Source organism: Pimephales promelas, chromosome 12 (assembly GCF_988280905.1).
Source record: "Pimephales promelas chromosome 12, fPimPro1.hap1.1, whole genome shotgun sequence".
Classification (NCBI taxonomy): Eukaryota; Metazoa; Chordata; class Actinopteri; order Cypriniformes; family Leuciscidae; genus Pimephales; species Pimephales promelas.
Window position 1 is genome coordinate 4,905,323 of NC_142780.1, and position 24,678 is coordinate 4,930,000.

Consider the following 24,678-nt stretch of genomic DNA (forward strand, 5'->3'; position numbering starts at 1 on the left):
GAATCCAGGCGCAGCTCATGGAGCGAGCAAATGGTGAAACTAGCTAAACGGTTCGCCTCAGAAGGGTCCGGTGGACACATATACGGCGACGATGATCCCCACACCGCAGTTCTAGCTCTCCAGAGCAAATACAGTGCGGTGAATCTCTCGATGAATGTTTGATCAACAAACAAAGATGGCCGTCAACGGGTTTCGGTTTTGACGCGCGAGACGTGCGTAAATTTCGCTTTAAACTTTTATTTTACCCGCGTCAGTTTCGCTCTTGACGCGCGAATTAACACAAAGTGGTCAAGCGTCAAACTAGACGCGGTAGAATTTGACGCGCTATTCGCGTCCGGTGTGAACGTAGCATACAAATGCAAATGTTTGAAACAGGAATACTACAGTGGTCAACATTTGAAGTGGATCAAAAAAGTTCATCAAAGTTGTCCCGAGACAAGACCGGGTATTGTTCAAAATTCACATATAACTTTGATGAAAGGTTTGGATCCACTTGAAATGTTAATCTGACATTTATACCACCACATTTCACCCAGTTTATCACGTCTACCAGTAATGCCCATGCCTATTGGCTACCAGCATCATTTTTAACCATTATGCCAGACCACCCAGTTTAGAAACTAGTGTACTCGAATGGAAGAGACTTTAAGATTGGGAGACGTAACGTATGGGATTATCCTGTCCACACGGGTTATAAATCTCTTTTAATTGTCTTGTATTTAGGCCGAAAAGGAGTGCACTGAAAAGCCAAATGAATATGTAACTCTGGATAAGAATGGAGGTTATTTGCACTCTTACAAATCAAGCCTGTTCATTCACTGTAGATGATGAAAACAAGAGACCACTTTACAACAAAAGAGTTCGAGATATAAGACAAACCTGCATGTTACGAACATCTGGATTCATTTAGCAACTCGCATATCATATCCGCGGTATAAACACATGTCCGGCCGGCCAACAGTAGCACATGTGCTGCGCAGATGTTTGGCTGTGTTCGTCTACGGCTCTTAATCTGTGATTGAACAAAAGCCTTATTCAGACTAGACTGTTTTCTCTGAGGAGGTTCATTAGTGTTTCATAGACATTCATTTATGTATTTTAATCCCATTTGTGTCCTGACAAATCTGCTCCAACCTGGGCATTAATATCTGTCATTGTGTAATATTATTTTTGATAACGTTTCATTATGCATTACTAAGCCGAGTTTCTAAAATGAAGTCACAGTTTCATATAAAAAGATTATAAACGCACATTTATGATGTGCATCCAGAGAACACCTACATAAACCTGTCATATTACTTGGCTTATTTAAATCATTCATATTTAACAGAAAGATGAAGTCCGTCTGGTTTTAAATGAGCCAAACTGTGTTGTACACTGACGCGTTTATGTTTGCTGACTGAATGTTTGAGTTTGACCTTGACTAAGGTGTGTGTTTCTGTCATCAGCTGTTCTGTAGCACTTATTGCTTTGTGCCGACTGAGCTGAGTGTGTGTGTGTGTGTGTGTGAGGGAAAGATGGGCAATGGCCCAATATATGGGGATAGACAATACAAATGAGACTTATTACTGTATGATACACCCTGTTGTTGGTGATTTTCCAGTATATGAATTTAACACAGACTGTGATACATTTAATAATAATATGTTATACATTTAATCTGATTATTTGTGTGTGAGCTTCTGCTAGTGGACATGATGGGTAACAACAGAGACCTCTAGTGGCCTCATCTATCTATCTATCTATCTATCTATCTATCTATCTATCTATCTATCTATCTATCTATCTATCTATCTATCTATCTATCCATCCATCCATCCATCCATCCATCCATCCATCCATCCATCCATCCATCCATCCATCCATCCATCCATCCATCCATCCATCCATCCATCCATCCATCCATCCATCCATCCATCCATCCATCCATCCATCCATCCATCCATCCATCCATCCATCCATCCATCCATCCATCCATCCATCCATCCATCCATCCATCCATCCATCCATCCATCCATCCATCCATCCATCCATCCATCGTTTTATTCTATCTATCTATCTATCTATCTATCTATCTATCTATCTATCTATCTATCTATCTATCTATCTATCTATCTATCTATCTATCTATCTATCTATCTATCTATCTATCTATCTATCTATCTATCTATCCATCCATCCATCCATCCATCCATCCATCCATCCATCCATCCATCCATCCATCCATCCATCCATCCATCCATCCATCCATCCATCCATCCATCCATCCATCCATCCATCCATCCATCCATCCATCCATCCATCCATCCATCCATCCATCCATCCATCCATCCATCCATCCATCCATCCATCCATCCATCCATCCATCCATCCATCCATCCATCCATCCATCCATCCATCCATCCATCGTTTTATTCTATCTATCTATCTATCTATCTATCTATCTATCTATCTATCTATCTATCTATCTATCTATCTATCTATCTATCTATCTATCTATCTATCTATCTATCTATCTATATGTCTGTCTGTCTGTCTGTCTGTCTGTCTGTCTGTCTGTCTGTCTGTCTGTCTGTGTGTCTAGGAGAAAGTACAGTAAATCTTCAGTTTTGGTTGAATGACTCCATTACGAGTTGTTGTTAAGTTTCTAAGCCTAATAACTGATGTAGTTTCAGCATCAGCCTTTAAATCATATTAATCTTAAAGGGATAGTTCACTTTGAAATTAATTTTTGATATGTTTTAGCTTACCTCAAGGGCATTCAAGATGTAGGTGTCTTTGTTTCCACAGTAGTTTCAATTTTGACATTTTTCAGTCAAACCGTTGTTGTCTATCAGTCATACACTGGAGGCTGAGGGGGTCCACCAAAGAGCATGCACAGAGAAGTCCAAATTAAACATGATTGAATGACTCATAAATGTAAGTACACATTGATGGCCTAAGACACCAAACGAGCGGTTTGTGTGAGAAAACGAACAGTATTTATATCGTTTTTACCTCGTGTAATCACAGTGACGTCCAAGTGATCTGAATCAGTTGTGCAATGTCCAACTGAACCGAACTGAATCAGTTCAATGTTACGCCGGAAGTGATCGTTTGCGTGTGACGTCACTCAATATTTACACGGAGATTTCGGAAGTTTTACCTTTTTACTAAACATATTTAGATATACCGAAATCCTCTTCCATTGCGGTTTCCCGTATATCTAAATATGTTTAGTGCAAGGTAAAAGTTCCGAAATCTCTGTATAAACAAAGAGTGACGTCGGCGCGCAAGCGATCATTTCCGGCGCATGCGCAGACCGAAGCGCCCGTGCCGTCAGATCATTTTGTCATGGCTGTGATTACACAAGGTAAAAACGATATAAATACTGTTCGTTTTCTCACACAAACCGCTCGTTTCGTGTCTTAGGCCATCAATGTGGACTTACATTTACGAGTCATTAAATCATGTTTAATTTGGACTTCTCTGTGCATGCTTTTTGGTGGACCCCCTCAGCCTCCAGTGTATGACTGATAGACAACAACGGTTTGACTGAAAAATGTCAAAATTGAAACTACTGTGGAAACAAAGACACCTACATCTTGGATGCCGTGAGGTAAGCTAAAACATATCAAAAATTAATTTCAAAGTGAACTATCCCTTTAATGTTGTCCTTCATTTTTAACTTTCACTTCTTTCTTCCATTTCTACCCTCTGTTCTCCTCCTCCTCATCATCACCGTGTCCTTCCTCTTTTCCTCTGCTGCTCCATTCACTCATCCAGCACTCGAGAGCTGAGGTAGGTCCATCTGTCAGCGTGTCCCAGCAGGCCTTGCTCTCTCACATGCATGTACGGTATTTCTGTCCTCCTTAAGGCTCTCGACTGGGGGTTTCTTCTGCTGTCTCATGAAGAATGCAGATTACCGCTAAAGATTGAAGTCTCATTCAGTACAGCAAAAGAAATCCGAAGCCTGCCTCATTACTCCCATTACGCCCATTTGTCATTGTACATTAATTTGGATCTTGATCTTTGAAAGCAATTGTTACTAACGTTTTAAATAGTGCTGAAGATAGGCTTTGCTGTATAATAGTAGCTAGTAAGATTAATAGTTCATTCCAAAATCCTGTCATCTGTATGTATGACTGGCTTGATTAAAAAACAAACAAAGAATTTAATTTACACCGTCACTCAATAAATCATTTGTCGGATTATTTTTGACGCGAGGCAGGTGGGCCGCCCTTCTGCCTGGAGCGATGCATTGCCCCGTCCTGTACTTGCCGAGCAAAGCATGAATTGTGAATTTGGTGTTGTTTTTATCCTTTTAACAAGAGACATATATGCTTGTATTTAGAAGTTGCCGCCCATCTTAAAACGATAGTTCACCCAAATAGGAAAAGTACTACTAGTTATGTAGTAGAAAAGTGGATTGGGATTAAGGGAGCTTTCACACTGGCACTTTAGTTCGGAACGGGGCACGGTTCGCATGAAAAATCGCTAATGTGAACGCCGTCATGGGATCCGGGGGTACTGAACCCGAGACTACCTGGAGGAGGTGGTCTGAGTTCGGTTGCTTCCGAACCGTGCCGCGGTCCACGTGAATGTGAAAGCAACGCGCATTCAGGCACGCACTTGTTCAGGAAGTAAAGTATCCTGCGCATTAGGGCTGGGCATTGAGACAAATTTCACAATTCGATTCGATTTCGATTCACAAGCTTGCAATTCGATTCGATTTCGATTACGATTCGATTCAATAGCGATTATTTTGGATATCAGTTACAATAAATGGCAAATTTTCTCAAGGGAATCAAATCTCTTAAATGCTGTAAACTATGGTCTATATATATAGTCTAGTTGTAGCCTACTAGGCTTCATTAGCCTAATATGAAGGTAATAATTAACTGTTTTATAGCTATACAAACACTTAAATTATACTTTTATTTATTTTTATAATAAGAAGATTATATGAAATATAAACATTTAAATGGTGGCTGTCATAAAAACTTGCCAGATTTATTCAAATATGCATTAAATATTGAAGAACACTAACGAGTGTGGACTAACGAGCTTATGTGGGTTTTCTGAGGTAAATATGACGATACATGACATTGATTACAAGCTGTTTAACTGACGTCTTTCCACGGATGAAACGCAGTTTGAGCGAATCAATGTGACATGATAGTGATTTCGATAAGTTGTACTCTATCTTTTAACACACTTTCAGATGCTCATTCATGTTTATTTCGCGCTGTGACTGGTATTATTAACCCGGAAGTGAGATCAGCGCTGCTGCTTCTCTAGAGCTGCGCCAGAGCGATCTCACGCCACAGCGCCAAAACGGCAAAACGTTATTTATGTTTTTGAATTTCTAAAGAAAATGGACGTAATTTGAAAATTGAGACTTTGTTTCATATCAATAGTAACAAAGGACAAAGATTATTGCGATTTGTTGGATGCGCGCAGCCGCGATACAATGTCTCATTCATTCAAACGAAACAGGATGACTAATCGATTCTTGAGATTTAAGAATCGATATCGGTTTGTAAAAATGAGAATCGATTAATATCGAGAAATCGATATTTATTACCCAGCCCTACTGCGCATGCGTTTTAGCTTATTGTGATTTATTCAGTTAAATAAAACATTTGTAAGGGATGATCGTGTTGATGATTTACCTCGGATACGAGCGAGAATGTGTATTCGTGCATCGTGCGTGGAATTAGAGCAACACATTTTGAAATCCACTGTCTCCTCAAAAGAGTCTGTTTGCAAGCAGCAGAAGTCCACTTTATGTGACACCCACGCACAAATAAACCATAATAGTAGCAAATTAATAAAAAAACACAATATTTACCCCCGTTCTGCTTTCTATCATGCGCCGTGCACGTTTGCGATGACGTAAGATGCATGTAAACGCACCAGGGTTCGAATCAAGTGTGAAACCAGACCAATGCGCCGGGAACAAACACGCTCGGACCGCAGCAAACGAGCCCAGTGTAAAAGCCCCCATATATTGCCAAAAAAGGACTAAAAAGTACCACAACAATTTTGTAAGTGAATTTGAATATATGTGACTGAGTTGTATTTTTGAGTTTTGGCATCACCATATACTTTCCTTGAATGAAAAAATAAGAAGCAGCAGCTCAAAGGGAAGGATCAATAATAAAAATTTTGTCAAAGAAATTCTTGGAAAGTTAAACCAATTAAACGCGAACCTGGAGCTAATTTCATTGCTCAACTCGATCACGCAGGAACCTGTTTTTGGGATGTTTGTGTCAGCTTTATGTAGGCAGTCAGAACTGTGATTGCGATGCATAACGATGCATTCTAAGCTGTTTTCTTACTGCAGGGATGATGTGATTTTTATTGCGATACTCATAAAACGATCTTTTTCTCCATCCTCAGACTCAGCGTCATGTGAATGACCTGTACGAAGATCTCCGAGATGGACACAACCTGATCTCCCTTCTGGAGGTCCTCTCCGGGGAGACGCTGGTGAGTGTTACAGATTGCCTTGCACTGATGTGGCCCTGTCCCAATTGGAACCCTAAGCCCTCGCAGTCTTCCTCCGAGTCGTTGCGCCGGTTTGACTGTCGAGTAGAAGTGCGAGGGAGCATATCTGCTGCAAAGGGGATCCGCAAATGACAAATGGAGGGAGTTTAGTTTCAACCCTAATCAAACACACTTGAACAAGCTAGTCAAGTTACTAGAAAATTGCAGATAGTTGGTTTGATCTAAACAAAAATTTGTGAAGCCCTGCCCTATGGTCTTGTAGCCACTGTAAACCCATGATGTGTGCCATTTGGGACAGGACCTTGGGCCTATGCTTCTGCTAATGCAACACAGCCAAACAAGAGAAGACCCATCACTTCTTCCATCCCACCCTCAAACATCCAACCTTGCCCTCAGCCTTCAAACACATCCAAAGTCCTGATCCAGACTTTCAGGTCGAGGAAGACCTGAACACCCTTCAATACATCTTCAAATTGAAAAGATGTTATGTTGTATCACATCCAAAACACTGGGTTCAGATCCCAAATCTTGACATCATCCCATCATACTGCTTAATTTCTTGGCGCTCTCTGGCTTTTTCCCCCCTGTGTGGCACATCTTTGACTCTTTCTCTGCCTTTCATTCTATCTTCCTATGACACTGACCCACCATCTCTTTGCTGACCTTTGCCCTTTGACCTCTGTCTGCTCTCTTTGCTCTTCTCTTGCTGGGTCAAGACGAGGGAGAGGGACGTTGTGCGGAGCGTACGGTTGGTGAGTGATGTAGATGCTTCATTGGCATGGGTCGCTCACTGTGGCTGGCTTGCGCATGATGTCACTTCCGCCAGTCTTGTTGTAGTCATGTTTTCACTCGCTTCCTAGAGTTATAGTGTTTGTCAATCTTACGTTTCTCAACTGATTCAAATAAAGAACTAACTGTTAAAAGAATTCATTAAGAATTGTACAAATAAAAAGCATTGCGTCTTAATAAAGTATGTATTTTCTTTTAATCTGAGGGACTTTTATTTTGAAGTTTCACTGATATGAATAACATGCCCTTTTTCAATTCCACTTGCGCATGACTGAGGCTGTTTCTCTTTATGACTCCATCTCTCTGAACCTCGTCAAAATTTGGATGTGTGACTGAAATAGCAAACGATATCTATCTCGGGTGAAAACGTAAAAATATTTTATCAGATGTGCCTTTCGTTTACACGGCGACCACGTTTTGGGGGCTTAAAAACGCAAAAAAGTGAAACCACCCTCCAGAGTGGAAATCTTAAAAACGTTCCTGTGTAAAGGGTAAAAACGCTAGACAGTGAAGGTTGTTCACATGCGTACAGACTTGGTGTTGTTGTGTGGCAGTGCTTCACATTGCCACCTGGCTGCCTGGAGTGCATACTACATCGAATTTCACACACTTTTGCGTCACCATTTGCACGTGGATTTCCCACCCATAACGCTCGTCCAAACGCAGAATAAAAAGTAATAACGCAACACCACTTTTGCGTTTTCTCTTCATATCGCTTCTGTGTAAACATAGCTTAAGTACTGTGACTACCCGGACTATTGGCAAAATGCCTCTAATTGATCATTAGTGCTGAACAAAACTTTTGTGCAAGACATATTTACAGTCTGGACTACAGTTTAAAGCTAGTTTAAGATGTTCATGTCATCAAATGGTGTTTGCATAAAACGGTGTGTTAGATTTTTTTAATGATGGTGAAGATGTTTATATTTTTAGCATTCATACACAATAGTTAAAGGGATACTCCACCCAAAAATGAAAATTCTGTCATAATTTACTGTCTTCTTAATTGTCTTAATTGTCTTCTGTTGAACACAAAGGAAGATATTTTGAAGAACGATTGGAACCAATATGTTGTTTGGCACCATTGACTTACATAGTAGAAAAAAAAAATACTATGGAAGTCAATTGTGCCGAAATTTCAATCGTTCTTCCTTTGTGTTCAGCAGAAGAAAGAAACTCATACAGGTTTGCAACAACGAGAGACTGAGAAAATGATGACAGAATTTTCATTTTTGGGTGGAGTATCCCTTTAACCACACTACATCCCTGAAGTCACATGATTATCACTTCTGTCATATACGAGCCCATTCTCATCCCAAGACGTTATCTAACGGACCATACTTTCAACATCCAACGTTTTAGGGTACCCTTTAACGTCAGTTAGATGACGCTATCTAATCCTAACCCTACTCCATACCTAAACCTAACGGCTAAAGGCCCTAGGAAAGCGTCATCTAACTGACGTTAAAGGGTACCCTAAAACGTCGGATGTTGACGTATGGTCAAAAGCGTCAGTTAGATGACGTCTTTGGAAGACCCCATAGTCTTGAAGACCCTATGAAATCACTTGCAGTTTTTCAGTTATCTGTGTTGATATATCTCCTATACTGAAACAGCACGTTGGGGTGGGGCATATCAAATTTCGTTTTGTTTATGTAGAGGACGTGCTCATTCTAGCGTGGAGCTTCTTGGACGCCTATTTGCATACACACCTGAGCGCAAGTTGAACTGGAAGATAAAGATGCTATTTCATCAATACAGATTTAGTTTCAAGTACACTTACATGTAAATGTCATAAATGCTAGCAGACGTGGACTTAAAGATTTGATTTCATGGTGTCTTTGTATTTTCTTAGTGTTCATATATGAGGTAACACTTTATTTTTATGGTCCACTTAAGACAATCTACTAACTATAAAAAACGTTGCCGCTTCATGCCAACTACCAGTCATTAGAGTATTAGTAGCTAATACTAGCACTTTATTTTGATGCTCCCCCAACAGACATGGTAGTGACTATAAGTAACTTTGCAAATACTGTACCTGTCAGTATTATACTTATACAGTCTACTAATATACTCTAATGAGAGTTAGTTGATATGCAGTTAGCCTGAATGTCTAAAGTGGACCATCACAGTAAATTGTAACCATATGAAGAGTTCAGATGCAAAAGCCTCTAAGTGCCATTTGAAATTTTCTTCTAAAATGATCATTTTTATCAAGCTTGTATATTTAAGTTCAGTAATTTCACTTAAATAGCAATGATAATTACCTATTAATTGTTATTTAAGTGAAATTACTGAACTGAAATATAGAAGTTTGATAAAAATCATCATTAAAGAAGAAAATTTCAAATGGCATTTAGAGGCTTTTGCATCTGAACTCTTCATATATATATTAGCTTCATACACTTTTAGAAGAAATGGTTCTATTTAGAACCAGAAATGGTTCCAGGCCCCGCTTCATATAAAGAACCATTTTTTTTGGTAAAAGGTTCTATTGGCCAAGTATGGAACCCCAGGGTTCTATATAGAGCCCAGAGGAACCCTTTTTTAAAGAGTGTATAGAACCTTTTAGGGGTTCCAAATATGTAGCGCTGATAGAACCTTTTAAGGTTCTATATGGAACCTATTCTTCTAAGAGTGTAATTTTTCACTCTTCCTTCTTTTCAACCTTCAAAAGGAGCTTGGATGCTCAAGGAGACGCCTCAGTCTCGTCCTTTGTGTTATGAGTCTTACCCGGCTTCTGTCTGTCTCCACAGCCTCGTGAGAGAGGACGCATGCGATTCCATAAACTGCAGAATGTGCAGATAGCACTGGATTTCCTCAGACGCCGGCAGGTACGAGACCAACTCATCTTTCAAACTAAATTTAAACGATTGTTTTTTAAGACTTTTGTCCTTATTTACTCAACTTCTTTTGTTTCCAAACCTGTATTTTCCTCTTTTTTCGCGCCTTGCCAAAGGTGATGTTTAGCAGAATGTCTAATAACAGACATAAAGTGAAAGTTAATTGGGAGCAGATTCTGCATTAAACAAAGCCAACATGTGCATCCTCAGTTGTGGTTATGATTAACTTTCATAGTGTGGAAGAGAGTAGCTTCTGCTACAAATGACTCATTGAGTGTTTCACAGGAAAAAAATCAAGTCATACAAGGTTTATTTTTAGGTGGACAGTATTTAAACATGCTTACAATGGAGTTTCGTTAGACAATATATAACATTAAACTTGAACTCAAATGTGAATTGATGGTCTTCTCTGGAAATCACAGGTCAAGCTGGTGAATATCAGGAATGATGACATTGCCGACGGAAACCCAAAGCTGACATTGGGTCTCATATGGACCATCATCCTTCACTTCCAGGTCTCCTATTCTGTCAGTGTTAAGTTCCCATACCATTTACCTCCTCGTCCTCCTGGGCTCCAAATCACCCTGACCAATCACTTAAAACTGGGTCAATCACCAGTTCACTTGGGTCATAATTATTGTACACCTTCCAATCAAGCATCAATGGGGTCAATCATTTCTTGGTTCAAAACAGTATCTGCCTCAAGCATTAAAATATGTTTCTTTTGTTTTATAATATATATATATAAAATGATCCAACCACAATAGTTTTAGTATGCGAAAACGAAGATTTTGTGAATGAATCTGTTCAGTGTCTTGGGCAACATGAGGAATTGAAAGTCTCTGATCTAATCTAATTTCATAATCTAATATCCAGGCAATGTTTTAGACCTAATTATGTGAATCTGTTGTTCAACGTGTTTAATTACAATCACACACTGATTAATTCCACCTCAATCAATTCAGTCATGTTACAGCTGCAGGAGTCTGGCGCATATTTAGACGATTATCCTGCTTGGGTACGTCTAGCTTTTCAGAGAGTCTGATTTCCTTAGATAGAGGAAATAAGTTGTCTGGCAGAGAGGTTTATGTGTAGGGGTGGAGAATGGACTTCTGCCCACTTCCCCATGAACTAAAAGAGCTTTCTCTTTGTGGAGGTAGCCTGAGCAATAAGAGAGTCTCATGACCTGGGTTTTGGATGGTGCCAACCTACTTATTTTCAATCCCGATTGACATTAAACACTATTTATTGATTGTTTAATGTAGTATGGCATTTTTATTTGGGGGCCAGATTTTTTAAAGGGTAATTTCACCGGTAGATAAATGAATATGTATTGGAAGTGGGTCGTATATATGTAGTAGAATAGTATCATAAATTTCTAATTTGGGTCCTTCTTGGCCGATAAAAGGCAGAAAATGACTTTTTAGTGGTTGTGGATTGTAGACAACAATCCCCATAGTGCATTGCAATGCTCAGCTCTGCAGGCCACTCTTACTACTCCGCCCATTATTGTAGACTAGTTGAGCTAAACTCTATGCTGCTACCTGGAAATCATTTCGGACAAAGAAATCAGATAATGCACGGCAATATAATATGATGACGTAAGAGCGTCAAGGCGACGCCCGCGCCATTAGCCAATAGATTGGCGTGATTCTATATGGGCTTCAGACAATCGGCACACTTACTCTGGGTTGCAACAACAAGGGCTCCCCCTCTTTTGTCTCCACCTTAAGAGACCGATTTTTGCTTTGCTGACCTTTTAAGATGGTACAGAAAGCAAAAGCTTGTTTTATCATTTAATCTGCATCCATTGCAAATCACGCCATTTTTACTTTCTTTTTGGCTTCTCCGGGTCAGTGCATCCCCCCTGGGTGGGTTCAAATGTTTGTTTTGGAACTAATTCATTTAAACCCGATTCTCAGAATCATCACTGTTGCCAGAAGAATAGCGTTTTGGACTTTTTGCAGGCAAATACATATCTAGTTTAATGCTGGTTTTATTAACTATATATTTATTTTATAAATGTATGCTTTCAAGTTTATCTAATTGAGATCCTCATTGTTTTGTGGCAGATACTGTTTAGCTTCTTCAAATTGTGAATTCATTCATGCATGGTGAAGGGTCTCAAAAGGATCTCAAAAGGGTCTTAGAAGGGTCTCAAATGGGTCTTAGAAGGGTCTCAGAAGGGTCTCAAAAGGGTCTTAGAGCCGTCTCAAAAGGGTCTCAAAAGGGTCTTAGAATGGTCTCAAAAAGGATCTCAAAAGGGTCTTAGAAGGGTCTCAAAAGGGTCTCAAAAGAGTCTTAGAGCGGTCTCAAAAGGGTCTCAAAAGGGTCTTAGAAGGGTCTCAAAAGGGTCTCAGAAGGGTCTCAGAAGGGTCTCAAAAGGGTCTTAGAGCCGTCTTAGAAGGGTCTTAAAAGGGTCTCAGAAGGGTCTTAAAAGGGTCTCAGAAGGGTCTCAAAAGGGTCTTAGAGCTGTCTTAAAAGCGTCTCAAAAGGGTCTCAAAGGGTCTCAGAAGGGTCTCAAAAGGGTCTTAGAGCCGTCTTAAAAGCGTCTCAAAAGGGTCTCAAAGGGTCTCAGAAGGGTCTCAAAAGGGTCTTAGAGCCGTCTTAGAAGGGTCTTAAAAGGGTCTCAGAAGGGTCTCAGAAGGGTCTCAAAAGGGTCTTAGAGCTGTCTTAAAAGCGTCTCAAAAGGGTCTCAGAAGGGTCTCAGAAGGGTCTCAAAAGGGTCTCAGAAGGGTCTCAAAAGAGAAGGGTCTTAGAAGGGTCTTAAATGGTCTCAGAAGGGTCTCAAAAGGGTCTTAAAAGCATCTCAAAAGAGTCTCAGAAGGGTCTCAAAAGGGTCTTAGAAGGGTCTCAGAAGGGTCTCAAAAGAGAAGGGTCTTAGAAGGGTCTCAAAAGGGTCTCAGAAGGGTCTCAAAAGGGTCTTAGAAGGGTCTCAGAAGGGTCTCAAAAGAGAAGGGTCTCAAAAGGGTCTCAGAAGGGTCTCAAAAGGGTCTTAGAGCTGTCTCAAAAGCGTCTCAAAAGGGTCTCAGAAGGGTCTCAAAAGAGAAGGGTCTTAGAAGGGTCTCAAATGGTCTCAGAAGGGTCTCAAAAGGGTCTTAAAAGCGTCTCAAAGGGGTCTCAGAAGGGTCTCAAAAGGGTCTTAGAAGGGTCTCAGAAGGGTCTCAAAAGAGAAGGGTCTCAGAAGGGTCTCAAAAGAGAAGGGTCTTAGAAGGGTCTCAAAAGGGTCTTAGAAGCATCTCAGAAGGGTCTAGGAAGGGTCAGAAGGGTTTCAGAAGGGTCTCAAAAGGGTCTCAGAAGGGTCTTAGGAGGTGAATGGTATTTAGTGGGAATAAATTTGCATGACTAAGATTTGTTTCATACATGTGTGAGAAATCAACCACTTTAATTATTTATTGATAATTATACAATAAACATATTGCTACCGCTGCTGCATGTCGCTAAATCCATGAAACTCATTTATTTCTGGGCTGGTAGATTTCAGATATCCAGGTGAACGGTCAGTCAGATGATATGTCAGCGAAGGAAAAGCTGCTCCTCTGGTCTCAGCGTATGGTGGAGGGTTATCACGGTATCCGCTGCGATAACTTCACCACTAGCTGGAGGGACGGAAAACTCTTCAATGCGGTTATACACAAACATGAGTAAGTGCCTCTTTATCAAAGTTCAAGATTAAGATGGAGTGTGTGCTTGTATAGTTAGTTGCTCCAAGTCTAAAGTTGTTCAATATTAGTCATGATTCATTCTTTTTTTAGGTTACACTTTATTTCAATAGTTCCCTTTAGACGTACTACTAACTATAAGTAACTTTGCAACTACATGTCAACTAACTCTCATTATACTAGACTGTTAGGTGTTAGGGTTAGAGTTTGTAGTATAAGTTGACGTTGTTGCAAAGTTACTTACAGTTAGAAGAATGGCTAAAGTGGACCATGAAAATAAAGTGTTACCTTGATATCCTGATATTTTCTTGAAATATTTGTCTATTTTTTTTCTGATTCATTAGCCGCTTTAAGTAAAAAGAAGAACAAAGTGCATTTGCACTTCAACCCACTGTGTTTATCATTATGATAATGAATTAAAATAACTTGATATCAAATGCCAGTTATTTTGCCACGTATTTTAGCCATACAAAAATAGCTGATGACCCACTGTTACATTAAGAATAAGTTGGATAGATACTCAAAATGGCAGCCTTCTATTGGATGTTGGAATACAGAAATGTGTTAATCAGGTTCTTTCCTGACTCAACATTGAGCTTCACTCTTGACCAAACTTGTACTTGATGCCAAGGAGTGAAATATTCTGACCTGAAGCGCATATTTTTGTCAAGATAAACCACCTGAGTGTAGACATGTCAAATCAGCGTTGTGCACACGACTGACAGTTTATACCGTCACCACACTTTATCAGTCTTTGAATTTCAAACATATAAGCATACTTATATGTTCTAAGCATACTTTTCTTCTAATGAACACAAAACAAAATATTATGGAGAATTTCTGATCTGCTCTTCTCCATTAACCTGTTAACTGTCACCCCCCCTTTTTTGAATAGACATGAAAATGCACATTTCGAACTTAAATGGTTTAATTCAAGAATGCTTTGGAATATAGACATATGATTGGTCTTGTTTTAAAGAAGACATTTGGCAGATTTTTGTAGAAGTGAAATAAATTAAGAAAGTGAAACAGAAAAAAGTTATAGAAGTTTGAGTTTATGGAAATGTACAATGTAAAAATATTAATTATTCATATTTTACATAAAATATATATTTTCAAAACCTGGGCTACTCTAAAATGGCAGAAAGATCAAAGCCAAAAATCTGAACAAGTTGTGTTTCAAATTTTAGGTTGATATCTCAAAAAATGAGCTTTCAGTAAGATTTTGTTTGAGCGCAGTACCACACTTTTTCACTAGGGCACAATCAGACTCCATTACTGCCCATATAAGGGCGCCTGCATTTCCATTCGTGTTTTGAGTGATATGAACCATTATTTTCACAATTTTCATTCAATTTCTGAAGTAGAGATCCTATTCAGAAGTAGCATTGGAAGTTTGGCAGATTTTGATATGAATTGAACCTCTAAGAAACACATACAAAGAACACGCATGTAAGTCATAGCTAGCTGCCACGTCACAAATGGTGAATTTATTATTTTTTTCTTGATATTTCAAACTTTTCAGACCTTTTTTTTCCAAAATAATTGAATGGATTCTATCTTTTGAACTTTTGGCATGAAAACAAACTGAGGTATCTACCATTTTTTCATGATTTTTCATGTTTACTGCTATTTTAAAATAAAGGGTATGAGTATGAAAATATTCTTGTTTTATATTGATAAATTATGGCTCCTCTGTAATATATTTTGAAAATCAGTCACCAAATATGGAAACTAGAGATTGTAAGCTTTCAAATGATATATAGTTTGTCAATATTATTTAAGGTATTTACTAAGATATTATTGTTTTAAAAATATAGTGGCAAACGTCCCACCTGTGGGACGGTGACATTTAAGTGGTAAACAAGAGATGCTCAAAGCAACAGTATAATGATAAGATTTGAGAACTATGGAAGAAATGACATTATTTAAGTCTGTTCCTCACACAAAAATAGCATTTGACATCAGAAGTCTTGAAATATGGTGCACTAATTGTATGGAGTACCTTGTGGAGTTTGGCAGCCCATGGTCTGATTTCATTGTATGGAAAAGACCAGCATGTACATTCTTGAAAATGTTTCCTTTTGTGGTTTGGAACGATATGAACATCAATTATACAATGAAATACATGATAGAGTGTTTTGCAAAAAGGAAACAAAGCCACGCAGTTCCAGGCCAAGAGAAAACAGTTTTTCTCTAATGAGGGTGTGTCCCGTAAACAGACGCAAGGACAAAAGAGAGCAGGGAGAGCCTGAATAAGAAAATAGTGTTAATAGAAGTGTACAATGAGGGAAAGTTGAAACGATAAATGCCGTGAGGTGTGGTGCCTGTTTGAACGGAGACAGGCCTCCCCGCAGGGCACCTTTCCCGAAGCACGGACGTGTACCTGCAAAGCTTGGGCACGCCCCGCTGACCCTCACATGAACAGGGAGGATTCGATGCCTTTGTCAGCCAGGAACACCCATTGGAGTTTAGAAACAGGGAAGAGACTTTCACAGGCACCACCTGCAGACAAACAACAACGATCAAACTCGCTTCTTCTTTGGAGCGCTTTGGGAACAAATGGATTGGGGAAAAAGACGAATAACTAACACCAGAAGAGTTCATTATTGATATTTCGAGATATATTTAGTTGGAATTGCATTGTGTGGACGCAATGATGCTGAACATGAAGAGGCGCCTGTCCTTTAAGAAGCGCCGGACCGGCTCCAGTAGTACCGTGGCTTCTGTGAGCGACTCGGAGGACCGTGTGATCATGCTCTGCGAGGATATCCCCTCCGAAAGCTCCGTGGACTCAGGCCGGGGCTCCCAGAGTCCAGGCGCTCGCTCTCAGACGGGATATGAGCCGGACTGGAGCTCAGAGAGGGACCTGAGGCAGATCAGAGGAGGCTTCGGCATGGACGACGCTGGAGAATCCTACGCCGTGCCTTACACCGCACACGCCACACAGAGGACCGGGTGCTTGCTTCATTTCTAGCTCTCTTTAGATTTATGGTGTAGAAACGAAAGGGTTTGGGGTTTTTCGAATCTTTCGCTGTCAGTGTATAGATTTGTTCTCTCACTGTTGTTTAGAGGCACTCCCATCTCTGGGTATTCATGGCATGTCAGTTATGGCTCCATCCCTCAGGAGACAGATGTTATTTTGGATTTATGGAGCAGGTGGTCGCATTACCTGTGCTCTGAGCCTAGTGTTTATTCTAGTTATGACTTATTTCATCCTGGAATATTCCAATGCACTGACTCCAAAACCTTATGTTATCATTCTGATTATATATATATATATATATATATATATATATATATTAGGGCTGTGCAAAAATGAATTGCGATTAATCGCATGCAAAATAAAAGTCTGTGTTTACATAATATATTTGTGTGTGCTGTATTTAATTATTTTGTGTATATAAATACACACACATGCATGTACATATTTAAGAAAATGTGTTATTCATATATAAAATATTTATATTTATATAATAGATAATGTATTTATATATATATATATATATATATATATATATATACAGTATTTAAGCGCAAATAATTCTTAAATATATACATGCATGCATAGGTATTTATATATACAATATAATTATATACAGCACACACAAATATATTATGTAAACACAGACTTTTATTTTGGATGCGATTAATCGCAATTCATTTTTGCACAGCCCTAATATATATATATATATATATATATATATATATATATATAATCTGAATGACAACATGATAACATTTTTATATATAAATTTGGTAACACTTTACAATAAAGTTCCATTTGTTAACTAAAATTTTTAAATCTTAATTAATTTTATTTACAATTTTTAAGAATACAGTATTTAAATCAAATGTTGTATCTGGTAATAATATTTAATTGAACCTGAGCTAACATGAAATAACAATGAACAGTTAAAAAAAATGTTAATGTTAAATAAATATTGTAACAAATGTTTTGCTCATTGTAAGTTAATGCATTAACTTACCGTAAGTAATGGGACCTTAGTGTAAAGTGTTACCATTTACTCTGTATTGAATTGCAAGTCTTCAACATTTAACTAATTTCTGTCCAAGGCATATTCAAAATAAAGGGGCGGGGCCTGTTTGAGTTTGTTAGTAGTGTGTGGATGTTGCGATTATGGTAAGGGGCGGGACTTTTCAGAAACCCGTTTGAAGCGGTTGAACAATCAGAACACACTGGTCCAGCCGACCAATCAGAACACACTGTGCTTTTCAGAAGGAGGGGCTTCATAGAGACAGGAAATAAACAGAGCGTTACTGGTAGAGTGTGAAGAGTGGTGCTGCAATATTATCAAATATGTGAATAATAATGTGTTTTTGAACATTCAAATATGAAAACCTACTTAACAAGACTTTGTATAAGAGCATAATAGGTCCTCTAAACTTTTTCTGCTGCATTTATTTCACACTTACTGATTCTCATGGGTTTGTTCCTCTTTATTTCACCAGGCCCAGGCTTATCGACATGTCGAAAGTATACCACCTATCCAACCTGGAGAACCTGGAACAGGCATTTTCAGTGGCAGAGCAAAAACTTGGGGTCACTCGACTGCTTGACCCAGAAGGTAATAATGTTAAACCAAGAGGTATAAGTTATTATATATTAACACCCAGTCTTGAAAACTCAATTTACTTTTAGCTATTTTCATTAATGGCTTTGTTTGTTTTTATTTTGTGAACCCATTTCTATTTAGTTTTTATATATTTAGTTTCAGTTTTAGTAATGTTAGTTTAGCAGAGCTAACAGAACACTTCCCGTCTAGACTAAAGCTAGACATTTAATTTCAGTTTTTAATGTTTGCACAGTTTACAGTTAACTCTTGTGCTAACCTCTTAATAATAAAAGAATCTATAATTGTTTGAGATTGAAAATTAACCAAGCAAAAAAAAAAAAAAAAACAACTTAAAAGTATAAAAGTAAAAATTATTCATTCATACTTCTTGTTAAACATGCCTAGTTTACTTTTTTTTTCCAGATCTACAATGTATCAGTGAAACTACTGGTAAATCTAGAAACAGTTCAAGTCAGTTCTAGCCAGTGTGATTAAATAAGGAAGTGTAAATGCAGCGTGTGTGTGTGTGTGTGTAGTTGTGGAGAAATGTGTCCACATGAATTAGTACCATTAATAATCTTTTGAAAAAAACAAAGACAATGACGGCACTTTTCAGCCAATCACTATCATGCAAACATTAAATCTCAAACATACAGTAGTACAGGTAGTTCTTTACAGGTTTTTGCATTGCATTGCTTTTGAATTGTTGTCTATGTAAACATGCTTTTGACGGACGTGTTTGGCTGTTGCATCTACGTCTCGCGCATGAAACGACATTCTCAAAACGCATCGCTCAAGTTTAAAGCTCACTCCATTGTGCGGCAAAGTGCGTTGTGTGTGAATAGTGGCCGCTCAGTACTTACTCTCACAGCCTTATGCTTCAGCTCACACGCATGAAGCGCCATCTACTGGTATTTCCCTAAACAGCCACAGGTCAGGTTTTCCGCCACAGGATGGACAAGATTTTTTTGACTATTTGTTTTAATGTTAGTTTCAGTTTTCATTTACGAAAATAACCTTTGTTCAATCCCACAACACCGTAGGTTGATCTTTCATTTGAAAATCTTTCATTTGATCGATCATTTGAAAAGCTTGGATTTTTGTATGAACTGGTCACCATAAAATCAAAATCTATTCACAATTCATATTTTTATGGAATATTGTATTGTTTTTATAAATAATTTGCACTTTGTGTGTGAGAAAAGCGCATTATAAATAAAATGTATTATTATTATTTATCTGCACATGTCATTATTAAATGCCCTCATAATCTCTCTCTCAAAACGAAATGTCTTTTCCAATAATGTGTGCACTGACATAAGATTGTATGGAAGCTTGTTTCCGCCACAGAATGAAAAATAAAAAAGGAAATTCCGACTTTTTATCTCACAATTCAGACTTTTTTTGTCACAATTGCGAGATGTAAAGTCAGAATTGTGTGATATAAAGTCAGAATTGCGAGATATAAAGTCAGAATTGCGAGATATAAAGTCAGAATTGAGAGATATAAAGTCAGAATTGAGAGATATAAAGTCAGAATTGCATGATATAAAGTCGGAATTGTATGATATAAAGTCAGAATTGCGAGATATAAAGTCGGAATTGCGAGATATGAAGTCAGAATTGTGAGATATAAAGTCAGAATTGTGAGATATAAAGTCAGAATTGCGAGATATAAATTCAGAATTGTGAGATATAAAGTCAGAATTGCGAGATATAAAGTCAGAATTGCGTGTTAAAGTCAGAATTGCGTGATATAAAGTCAGAATTGTGTGTTAAAGTCAGACTTGCGAGATATAAAGTCAGAATTGCGAGATATAAAGTCAGAATTGTGAGATATAAAGTCAGAATTGTGTGTTAAAGTCAGAATTGCGAGATATAAAGTCAGAATTGCGAGATATAAAGTCAGAATTGAGAGATATAAAGTCAGAATTGAGAGATATAAAGTCAGAATTGCATGATATAAAGTCGGAATTGTATGATATAAAGTCAGAATTGCATGATATAAAGTCGGAATTGCGAGATATGAAGTCAGAATTGTGAGATATAAAGTCAGAATTGTGAGATATAAAGTCAGAATTGCGAGATATAAATTCAGAATTGTGAGATATAAAGTCAGAATTGCGAGATATAAAGTCAGAATTGCGTGTTAAAGTCAGAATTGCGTGATATAAAGTCAGAATTGTGTGTTAAAGTCAGACTTGCGAGATATAAAGTCAGAATTGCGAGATATAAAGTCAGAATTGTGAGATATAAAGTCAGAATTGTGTGTTAAAGTCAGAATTGCGAGATATAAAGTCAGAATTGCGTGTTAAAGTCAGAATTGCGTGATATAAAGTCAGAATTGCATGATATAAAGTCAGAATTGCGAGATATAAAGTCAGAATTGCATGATATAATGTCAGAATTGCGAGATATAAAGTCAGAATTGTGAGATATAAAGTCAGAATTGCGAGATATAAAGTCAGAATTGCGAGATACTGTATAAAGTCAGAATTGCGAGATATAAAGTCAGAATTGTGTGTTAAAGTCAGAATTGCGTGATATAAAGTCAGAATTGTGTGTTAAAGTCAGAATTGCGAGATATAAAGTCAGAATTGCATGATATAAAGTCAGAATTGCGAGATTTAAAGTCAGAATTGCGAGATATAAAGTCAGAATTGCGAGATATAAAGTCAGAATTGTGTGTTAAAGTCAGAATTGCGAGATATAAAGTCAGAATTGCGTGTTAAAGTCAGAATTGCGAGATATAAAGTCAGAATTGTGTGTTAAAGTCAGAATTGCGAGATATAAAGTCAGAATTGCATGATATAAAGTCAGAATTGCGAGATATAAAGTCAGAATTGCATGATATAAAGTCAGAATTGCGAGATATAAAGTCAGAATTGCATGATATAAAGTCAGAATTGCGAGATATAAAGTCAGAATTGTGTGTTAAAGTCAGAATTGCGAGATATAAAGTCAGAATTGCATGATATAAAGTCAGAATTGCGAGATATAAAGTCAGAATTGCATGATATAAAGTCAGAATTGCATGATATAAAGTCAGAATTGCATGATATAAAGTCAGAATTGCGAGATATAAAGTCAGAATTGCATGATATAAAGTCAGAATTGCGTGATATAAAGTCAGAATTGCGTGATATAAAGTCAGAATTGCATGATATAAAGTCAGAATTGCATGATATAAAGTCAGAATTGCGAGATATAAAGTCAGAATTGTGTGTTAAAGTCAGAATTGCGAGATATAAAGTCAGAATTGCATGATATAAAGTCAGAATTGCGAAATATAAAGTCAGAATTGCGAGATATAAAGTCAGAATTGCGAGATATAAAGTCAGAATTGCGAGATATAAAGTCAGAATTGCGAGATATAAAGTCAGAATTGCGAGATATAAAGTCAGAATTGTGTGTTAAAGTCAGAATTGCGTGATATAAAGTCAGAATTGCATGATATAAAGTCAGAATTGCGAGATTTAAAGTCAGAATTGCGAGATTTAAAGTCAGAATTGCGAGATTTAAAGTCAGAATTGCGAGATATAAAGTCAGAATTGCGAGATATAAAGTCAGAATTGCGAGATATAAAGTCAGAATTGTGTGTTAAAGTCAGAATTGCGTGATATAAAGTCAGAATTGCATGATATAAAGTCAGAATTGTGTGATTTAAAGTCAGAATTGCGAGATATAAAGTCAGAATTGCGAGATATAAAGTCAGAATTGCGAGATATAAAGTCAGAATTGTGTGTTAAAGTCAGAAGTGCAAAATATAAAGTCAGAATTGCATGATATAAAGTCAGAATTGCGAGATATAAAGTCAGAATTGCGAGATATAAAGTCAGAATTGCGAGATATAAAGTCAGAATTGCATGATATAAAGTCAGAATTGCGAGATATAAAGTCAGAATTGCGAGATATAAAGTCAGAATTGTGAGATATAAAGTCAGAATTGCGAGATATAAAGTCAGAATTGCATGATATAAAGTCAGAATTGCGAGATATAAAGTCAGAATTGCGAGATATAAAGTCAGAATTGTGAGATATAAAGTCAGAATTGCGAGATATAAAGTCAGAATTGCGAGATATAAACTATTCTGAGTGGAAAAAAGTTAGTCTTCCTAATTCCCTTTGAATTGGCCTGATAACTCGCAATTGCGAGTTTAAATCTCACAATTCTGAGAAAATATGTCAGAATTTCGAGATATAAACTCTCAATATGTGTAAAAGTCAGAATTGTGTCTTTTTTCTCGCAATTGCGACTTTATTTCTCACAATTGCGACTTTATTTCTCACAATTCTGACTTCATATCTCACAATTGTGAGATAAAAAGTCGCAATTATTTTTATTTTATTTTTCTTCTGTGGCGGAAACATAAGATTGAAAGCTTCCATAAGATTGAAAACAATCAAACAACCAAATCAATTCCTGATGAACAAATCAAGTCCCGGTCACAATAGAGAAATACTACAGTCTGCTTAAACAAATGACACAAACAATCACACATTTTCATGACACACTCCCAATAAAACAACGAACTCTTCTGATCTACAATACATTTCATTGCAGATGTGGATGTGCCTCATCCTGATGAGAAGTCCATAATCACCTACGTCTCCTCCCTGTACGACGCTATGCCACGAGTTCCAGACGTCCAGGACGGCGGCAAAGCCAAAGTGAGTTTTCTTCTCGTCATTTTAAAATGACGTAATTGCTTCTTAACAAACGAGTTCCAGACATAAGCAGTCAGCACATAGTCCAGTTAATATGCAGTCGGACCAAATCTAATAAAACTAATGAAGCGTTTTTATGAATAAGGTTTCTTAAGGCCTCCTGCCCTTACCCATTCCCACGTTACTGCTAAGAAGCATCAGTGTCCAGTCTCTGTCAATGACGAGAGGTTCATCATTGATGGCTTTGTTCCAAATCCATCTTTCGTCCAACACAAAAAGGAGAAGTTTAGTAAAATGTTCATGCTGTTCTATTGGATCTAAAGATGCGTTCACATTTACGTTGCTCGTATGTCAAGTCAAATCACCTTTATTTGTAAAATGCTTTTTACAATAGACTGCCGAAGTTACGACGTCACTCTGTAGGCCAAAACGCGGAAGTGAGTTAGCATTTTAGCATTACGGTTCCCTCGCTCTAAAGTCTATGGGATTTTTGAATTTTTTTTTTGCTAAATCACCTGAAATAAGGTCTGTGGTGAACAAAGCCTCTAAATATTTTCATGTTTTGATCTATGACTTAAAACACACAGTTATAACCTGCTTGTGTTTTTTTAACTTTATTGTGTCCGCTTGTGTTTTTAAAAAACTTTATATATGCTTCAAAATGTATACATTTTGGATTAACTTGTAAAGATTATCTTGATAGACAAAACGTGTAAGGGTCACAACCCTTTGTTAAACACAGATCTTATTTTTTTTGCGATTTTCCAAAAGTCTACGTATGGGGAAAATGCATAGCTTTTTGATCGAGGAAACCCATGCGCCGCTAGCTTCCGAGTTGAACTTGTCATGTATGTAGACTGTACGATTATGAGACTTATTGAATCGTAGGCTACAATGCAAGTTAGTAAAACATGAATGAATCATACTTTGGCAATTGTGTTTTTTATGTGCGCTGAAAAGTAAGCGAAAGAGGAGAATATGGCGCATTCATTGCTAGGGAAAAGCAACGACTTTTCCGCGTTGCGACGTTCGTCTGTTATAGGACAACTTAGTTTGAATAAGCGAGCAGACACAGATTAGCTACTTGCTCTACGTTTATTTTAAATTAACAGCAAGACAACTAGCAGTGAATGTGCTTTCCATTAAATGAATCACACACAGTAAACACAACCTTAACAACAACAAAAAAAAAACAGGCCTTTTTTTGTCAGTGCCGGCTGCAAAGATAAAGTTGACGATGCTGACTAGCGATCTTCGCAGTAGTGAACGCACCAGAGAGAAATGCACATTTCATACGGATTACATAAGTGGATAGCAGTCTGTAGTCTGTTTTCTTTCGTTTTGAATTGTTCTGTTTAAAAGTAGACATGTCTGTGAGGCAAGTAGGCTACCTTAGGGCCTGTTCACATATTGCGTCTTTTGCGCGCTTAAGTCAGTCCCTCCAGAAAAACGCGATTATGCGATCGCTGAATTCAATGCAAAATCAGCCGCATATTTATGCGGGGGCCGCATTTTTTCAAATACGCCTCACTTTCGCCGCATAAATTGCCGATTTCCGTGCAAAATATGTGGGGTTTGCATAATTTCATAATCCTCGCATTTTCGTTGCAAAAAAAAAGGCACATGTATCTTAGCAGAAAGTTG

The 24,678-nt window shown here is 37.8% G+C and overlaps 1 protein-coding gene across 6 annotated transcripts in view; it reads left to right on the forward strand.

Annotated features, from left to right (window-relative positions):
- The window catches only part of plecb (plectin b), a 197,295-nt gene that overhangs the window by 131,413 nt on the left and 41,204 nt on the right, over positions 1–24,678 (forward strand). For 3 of the 6 annotated variants that reach the window (XM_039651260.2, XM_039651259.2, XM_039651262.2), the window contains 6 exons: positions 6,385–6,474; positions 10,041–10,118; positions 10,550–10,642; positions 13,605–13,771; positions 18,263–18,378; positions 22,931–23,037. In XM_039651260.2, the coding sequence (XP_039507194.2) occupies positions 6,385–6,474; positions 10,041–10,118; positions 10,550–10,642; positions 13,605–13,771; positions 18,263–18,378; positions 22,931–23,037 (651 nt within the window). Of the gene's footprint in view, positions 1–6,384; positions 6,475–7,208; positions 7,245–10,040; positions 10,119–10,549; positions 10,655–13,604; positions 13,772–18,262; positions 18,379–22,930; positions 23,038–24,678 lie in introns of all 6 variants that reach the window. The other 3 variants (XM_089117431.1, XM_089117429.1, XM_089117430.1) reach the window with 2 other exon arrangements.